This window comes from Calypte anna, chromosome 1 (assembly GCF_003957555.1).
Source record: "Calypte anna isolate BGI_N300 chromosome 1, bCalAnn1_v1.p, whole genome shotgun sequence".
Taxonomy (NCBI): domain Eukaryota; kingdom Metazoa; phylum Chordata; class Aves; order Apodiformes; family Trochilidae; genus Calypte; species Calypte anna.
The window spans coordinates 26,402,458-26,410,087 of record NC_044244.1 but is presented as its reverse complement, the minus strand read 5'-3'; the positions used below and the strand labels follow the sequence as shown (position 1 = coordinate 26,410,087).

General features: G+C 38.2%; 1 protein-coding gene across 1 annotated transcript in view; it reads right to left on the bottom strand.

The window, feature by feature from the left end:
* Nucleotides 1–823: 823 nt before the first annotated feature.
* BMT2 (base methyltransferase of 25S rRNA 2 homolog) overlaps nucleotides 824–7,630 on the bottom strand; it is a 33,515-nt gene continuing 26,708 nt past the window's right edge. Inside the window, exon 5 of the mRNA XM_030469083.1 lies at nucleotides 824–4,303. Coding sequence (XP_030324943.1) covers nucleotides 3,674–4,303 — 630 coding nt within the window. The 3' untranslated portion in view covers nucleotides 824–3,673. The remainder of the gene's footprint in view (nucleotides 4,304–7,630) is intronic.

Genomic DNA, 7,630 nt, shown 5'->3' with positions numbered 1-7,630 from the left:
GGGGAGGTTTAGATTGGTGATGGGGAAAATACTCTTTGCTGGAAGGGTTGTCAGGCACTGGCACAGGCTGCCCAGGGAAGCGGTGGAATCACCATCCCTGGAGAGATTTAGATGTGTAGAGGTGGTGCTTCGGGACGTGGTTTACTGCTGGACTCGGCTGTGTGCTGGGGCTCAAAGCTCTGTCCCAACCCAAGTGATTCTGTGTTTGGCACAAGTGAAAGCACATTCTCCACACACACAAAATGGCAATGTTAATAGGCTAGAAGAACAAAAAAAGAAAAAAACAAAAAACCACCCCCAAACAGATCCCTCTCCAGTCTTTCCCATGGTTTGCTACCAACAGCCTTCCATGGAGAGGACTCCAGTCCCGGGCTGACCGCTTCCCCACCAAAAGGTTTCATGGCTCTGCAGTACCCTTCACCCTTTGTCAACCATCAGTGTTCCACAACACTATGCTGGGAAGAGTTCTGAATTTGCCCTTGCAGGCATGTGGGCAAGAGCAAGAAGTTTCTGGATCTTAATAGGTTAGGCCAACCGTAGGTAGTTTAGACTGCTGCTGCCCCAGGGCCTCATTGGACTGCACAAGTCTGGCCTGATGCAGATTTAGGTCCCTTGTTCCTGCAGTCCCTCCCTGGGCAACCAGCCCCTTCCTCACCCCCATCAAGAAGCACTCTGCTGACTGCTGGCAGCTGGACACAGAACAGAGGCACTGGGACAGCCTGGCTTTCCTGCCTCAGTTACCCAGAAAAGAAACATGATGATAGGGTAAGCTGGAGGAACTCCAAAAACCTTTCCATGGCAAAGACCACAACAGAGATGTAGATGCTAAAGTGCCAAATTTAACATCTTTAGGGTAATTCAGTTGTTTATAAAACAAACCCAAATAACTGTTTTCTTGACAATATGGAGTATAAGTACGCATTGATTTCACTGGGTTTCAGCACAAACGAATTAACGAATTACACAGGAAACAAAAAAAAAGGACATCTCCAACTCAAAGAAACAATTTTTTAGAAAAGGTTCTAAGTTGGTTTTCTTTTTTTTTTTTTTTTAATAAATGTGCTTTGTTCACAAAAAGTAGTGACATAAAGACAACAGAAATGCAAATACACATTTTCTTTCTTTTCCCCTCCAGCACCTTAAGAACAAGAGATCTTTTGCAGTCACAATTTTCAAATATTTCATAACCTAGAAACATTCTTCTGGCAGCACAGCCAAATATCCAATAACTCCCGACATCAGCACTTTATTTTACGTAAACCTGTAAATCACACTTTCCTCCTCCATCACAAAAAAAAAAAGGAAAAAAAAGAAAAAAAAAAAAAAAAAGGAACACTTCAGGTATTCAGAATGAGCAGCAAGAAAACCAAACTGTTATGAATTTCAGGTCCCTAAACCACAACCTGCCCAAAAGGCTTAATTTTTATATGTTACTCTTTTAAAAGGATACATCTTGGCCTGAATTGCTTTTTGGAATGAATCATAAACCAGTTTGCATTAACCAATGCCAACAAGTAGGCTAGCTGGAATATGACTTTTGTACAAGGAGTATCAGTCAAAATGTTAGGTACACTTTGAAATATGCACACATTACATTTCCATAAACATCTGAATTTATAGCACCAATATTTTAGCTTTACTGTGAGCATAGCTGGAGTCAATAGTTTAACTGGGAGGAAGAGAGGCTTTGAGTGACAAACATTTTTGGAAAAGTGAAGTGGCAATGCAAATACTGACTTATAGCCAATTCCGAAGCTACTGTGTATTGGATTAGAGAAGCATTCTCTGTAAAAATTAGGAAAGCCAACCATGATACTTGTAAGTTTTTTGGTTTTGGGTTTTTTTTTTTTTTCAGATCAGAATATAATCGTTTGGTATAGATATCATTCAGACCGAGTAACAAATTTGAATCTGGTATTAGGGGATGCTTTAAATTAAAGAGACACAAAAAACTTATGCTAAAGAATAAAGCATTACAGTCCAGATCATGTTTGAGTGTAAGCAGGACCAATGTGGGATGACTCTGTAGGAAACAGTAGAAAAGAAAAACAGGTAAAACCGTGACACTTTCAGTGCAAAACTTCAATGGAGGGAGTAAGTTTCATTTTTGTAGCAACCACAGTAAAATCCACACTCAAGTTTATCTGGTAACTTCTGTATTATCAACACAACATGGTAGGTTAATATGGTGTAAGACAGATTTTATCCCAACCACCTGTGAAAACTACATATTAGCCTTTTCTACCATTTGCTGAAGTCAGTCTTAAAACCATGATGTGGCACCTAGTTCAGATCATTATTAGGCACTTACAGATAGATTTAACAGCCTAACATTTGAACCCAACAACTCTGGCCATTATTAGAAGTGGAGGGAAATCTAAGCTAAACTAATACTGAATCCCCTATTTCTACCACTGAACAGATTTATTATTACTTTTTTTTTCCCTGCAAAACCTCACAAATTTATTACACAAGTTAAAAAAACTTAATAGATGTAAAACACTTCTGTTTCATCTCCTTATAGTGCAGACCAGTTTTCAGACAGCTATGGAGTTTTTATTTAACTAAATAGAAGATTTTGGGGTCCAAATAAACAAACAATTAGTTAACCTCACTTGTGTGATTTGAATACACATCTTTGTGCAAATGTGTATCCTTGAAAAACCTGTATAATTATGTTTGGGGTTTTGGTTTTTTTTTTTATGAAATTGGTCTGTAATTACTGTGTTAACTTGGGAACTCTACAAATAAGTACATTTAAAGAAAAAGCTTGGTTTTAAAATGCATAAATAATTTACTTTAAAACATGACAAAACCCACCCCGTCCCCCCAAAAACACAGTTTGAAGAGAATACAGAACACCATCATTGCAGAAATACTGATATATGTTAGTGCTTGTGCACTCATGAAGTTGCAAAACCATGTTCCAGCTATGAAGTGAAACATAATTGCCTAGACGTACCATACTCCTCTGGGGAGGGATAACCTCTGCAGAAATCTCCTCTCTAACTACTATTTATGCAATGAAATTACACAGCATGTATAACTACGGATGAGTATATTCCAGTGTTTTGGTGTTATCTTGATTTGGTGTTACCTCAAGAGGGCTGCAATAAACAAAAATCAAATGTGCAAGCATTACTTTCTCCAGCCCAGGCTCAACCAGAGTGAAACAAAATCTGGAAGAAAGTTTTGTTCCATAATTAAGAAGGGACATGTGTAACCAAGTGTCTTAACCTATCTGCACATTTAATTAAAGTGCAAATTGTTTCTTCCTACATAAACTTCTCAGAAGCCCACCAACTCCAGTGCCTTAAGCTCAACCACACCGAGTTAAAATATTGAAACAACATGTAGCAAATTAAATAGAATCCACACTTCACAGCACTAAAGAAAAGAATGGTACCTTTCTGAAAAAAAAAAAATTAGTGATATAAGTCTAAAGAAAGTAACAGCAATTTATGCTATGACATCAGTCATTTGCATAAAACTTGTATTTTTTCACTTCCATACAAGAATAAATTTTAAAATCCAAAAGTAGAAAAAAATAGCAAACTCTGTAAACCTTTGCATTTTCTTTATGCAAACCATTTTTTTGTGTGTTGAGCCCATGTTAGTATAGCAAAATTAGTTAAGCAAGAGGTTTGACCCTAAGGGCATTTCAATGACTACATTAACTTAGAAGCAATATAGGATCTTCTAGCTCATAGAAAGGAATTGAACTAGACTGGCTTTCTCCAGAGTCTGAGTCATAAGGAGCATCAGGTAGCTCCATAAAACCATAGGCTAGCTGTTCATCCTCTGTATCTGAGCGGACATAGGAGGAGGTGTTGGAATACTCTTCATCCTCTATACTGTTGAAATCCTGGGGGATATACAACATTCCTGGGTAGTTCCTGCTAACCAAGTCACTTGTTGTTTGCAGGGAAGTTTTCCTAAATGCCATCAGATGCATATGAGAAAACTTGGAATACTTGAAGCGTTTAAAACCCAAGGACTCTATGGCAATCTTCCAGCTCTTCATCATCATAGCCCGGCGATTCTGATGAGATGAATCAGGAGTTATGACAAGCAATAAGCCATTTAATACCAGCAGTTCATGGGCCTTCTTGCAGCATATCCATCGCTGATAGGGTGATGGAAAGTAAGAAAGAAGAAGAGAGAAAACAACAACATGGAACAGTTCTCCAGGGAGCGAGTCAATGGGATTTTTCAGTTGCTTCAGGAAGGCGTCTATAGCGTCTTGTGCCAGCTGGAGAGGTTGCTGAATTTGAAGGTTTAGGAAATCACATTTGTATACGCTCTGGTGGAATAAGAAAAACATAAACCAAACAAACATCAAGCTTAGCTTAAAGAGCAAGTACAGTCCAAGCCCAGAGAAAATCAATGATAACCTCTCAATTTCCTTGAGGAAATGTCAAGCCTGCTGAACATTCCTCTCCCTAATAAATCAAACAATCTATAATATTGATTTAACTCCTCTTTCACAATTTAATTATTTGTAGCCAGCTTTCACAATTGCATAGCAAAATTTAAGATGTGCAGTAATTCTGACAGCTTAGAACAGTTTATTAAAAAAACCCACACCAAACACAACAAAATAGAAGGAAGCCCACATAGAACAAAGTGTCATACCAGCTATCTCACAAATTATTTAAGAACTCCAGTCTACATTGCCTTTGTTTCTGTGTATGCAGGAAACCTTTTACAGGTTTTTGTAAACCTGAAATCAGTAATTAGAAAATAAATTAGATCTCTCAGTATTTCTATCTGTTCTTTGAAAAGAATCCAAGAAACTTAGTGATTTGGCCACTTGATTAAAAAAGTGTCCTTCTTTACTGCTACAGACACAAAGCAGCTACAGCAAGGCAATCTACATGAGAAAGTCAGTACACTAAGTGCTTAGCAGCAGATACAGGTCAATGTTCTAACCTTGCTGTAAAGCAAAGTGTGGCAGTAGACATTTGGACAATTATCAAAGTGAGGTAAAGGCTCTAAATTAATCTGTTGATCACTTGTGCACTCAAGCTCTCAAAGACAGGAAATGACAACATGATACAACATTCAGGAGAATAAGATATTAACACCCTTAATCACAGAGTATTAAAAAAATTAAGAGTAATAGTACCATATTTACTATGTTTAAGTTTTATTACTTTATATTCATCTAAACCCAGGACTGAATTCTTTCATAAAGGTATTAACACACAGGGGTTTTTTTTATGTCATAGCAACAACATTGTTCTTAATGCCTAGAGAATATGCAGTTAACAACAGAAATTCTAAACAGGTAGATGAACAAGAAAGCAGACAAAGCATTCTGTGGAGTACATCTGAAAGGTAGAGTTGATCCGTTGTCTTTTCATACCACGCAAATACTTTGTGTTTTATAAAACAATATTCAAATATATGATCACTAGAACACTATTGTGAAGGTATTCATACAGCAATTGATATGCTCAATTGTTTCCAAGTAGAAGAGAATGCTATTTCTATAAAATCCTATTATCTTCTGAGATTATACAGTGAATTGGAAAAAGTAATCAATGCTAAAAAAAAATAATGATTTCCTTTTTTCAGTAACTTTAATCTTGGCTTTCAATATTGCATGACATTCTGGTCTCTAAACTGAAACAATTTGGGTTCAATGGACAGCCCATTTATTGGATAAGAAACTGGCTAGATGGCTGCACCCAAAGAGTTGAGATCAGTGGCTCAGAGTGCAAACGGAGATGTGTGATGTGTGGGGCTTCTCAAGGGTCACTGCTCAGACCAGTGCTATTCAGCATCTTTGCTGGAGACATGGACAGTGCACCCTCAAAAAGTTTGCTGACAACACCAAACTGTGTCAGCACACGGGAAGGGATGCCACCCAGAAGGACCCAAAAGGCTTGAGAACTGGGCTTGTGCAAACTGCATAAAGTTGAACAAGGCCAAGTGCAAGGTTCTGCCACTGGGTTGAGGCAATCCCATGGGATTGGGTTGGGAGGAGACAGCATTGTGGACAGCACTGAGGAGAAGGACTTGAGGGTGATGGTGGACCAGAACCTTAACATTAGCCATCAATGTGCACTTGCAGCCCAGAGAGCCAACTGTGTCCTGGGCTGCATCAAAAGAAGCACAGACAGCAGGTCAAGGGAGGTGATTCTCCCCCTCTACTCTGCTCTTGTGAGACCCCACCTGGGGTACTGTGTCCAGTTCTGGAGTCCCCAACAGCAGAAGGACACAGAGCTCTTTGAGTGTACCTACAGGAGAGCCACAAAAATGATCAGAAGGCTGGAGCACTTGTCCTATGAAGACAGCCTGAGCAAGCTCAGGTTGTTCAGCCTAGAGGAGGCTCCAAGGTGGTTTTATAGCAGCTTTCCAATACGTGAAAGGAGTCTACAATAAATCTAGGGTAGGGCTTTTTGCACAAATGTGTAGTGAGAGGACAAGGGGCAATGGCTTAAAACTTGAAGAGGGTGGATTTAGGTTAGACATTAAGAAAAAATTCTTTCCTGTGAGGGTGTTGAGATGCTGGAACAGGTTGCCCAAGGAAGTTGGAGCTGCCTGATCCCTGAAAGTGTTCAAGGCCAGGTTGGATGGGGCTTGGAGAAGCATGATCTAGTGGGAGGTGTCCCTGCACATGCAGGAGGGCTGCAACTAGATGATCTTTAAGGTCCATTCCAACCCAAGTAATTCTATGATTCTATAAATATGAAAAAAACCCCAAAAAACCCCCAAGAAAGAGACCTAAAGTATGTGACTATAATCAAGAAATCTAATTGTAACCATTATACCTGCAAGTTTATGTTCTGCTTCTTTTTAATATTTAGAACAGGAAAATAACAGCAGTAACTTCCTGATATTCTCTTGTAAGTTTTAAAAGAAGAAGTGCTTCAAAGAATAATTTTACTTACAAGCAAGACTTAAAGATAGAGGTTACCTATACACAGTCAAAAAACCAATTTAGATTGCACATGTTTCTCAGTAGTGGAAAAATACTCCTAAAATACTCCTAAAACAGTAGAAATAACATTTAAGACAATCTGAAGACTAAGGTATTTTTCAGGTGGAAATTGAACTCTGCAGGCAATTTTAAGACAAAAATGCTGCTAAACTGGAAACTGCTGCTAAACTCCAGATATTCAAGTCTTGAATTGATATTAAAGTCTTTCTAGACACCAAACAGCAAGCAGTCACATGTCAATGCATCCACTGACATTTAAGAAAAAAATCTTACTTGTACATTGTCATTTTTAATCCTAGTACATTTCTAGCCTATTTTTTTTGTCTCTGACTATATTTACTCCAATACATCAACTGTATATTCAGCATGCTTCCCAGCAGTGTGTAATTGTATTTGGATTTTGCCAAAGTGAAAGTTCTCCTTTCATTCCAATTTTGCCTTAAATTTTTTTTGTTGTTGTTATATAGACAAACTCCTCTAAGAATAGAAGCACTGCTAATTTTATTCTGGAATATTTGTACTATAAGCAGACTGTTTGAAGGAATGTTAACAAAAACACCAGGTCAGGAAAAAAACTGCTCTTCTTACCCCAGTCTCAGTTTCCCTTTTTCTTGCATGCTTCATGACATTGAAAATAAGTGAGCAATGCCTAGCTAAAGAAAATATTAACCTTTCCTTGGT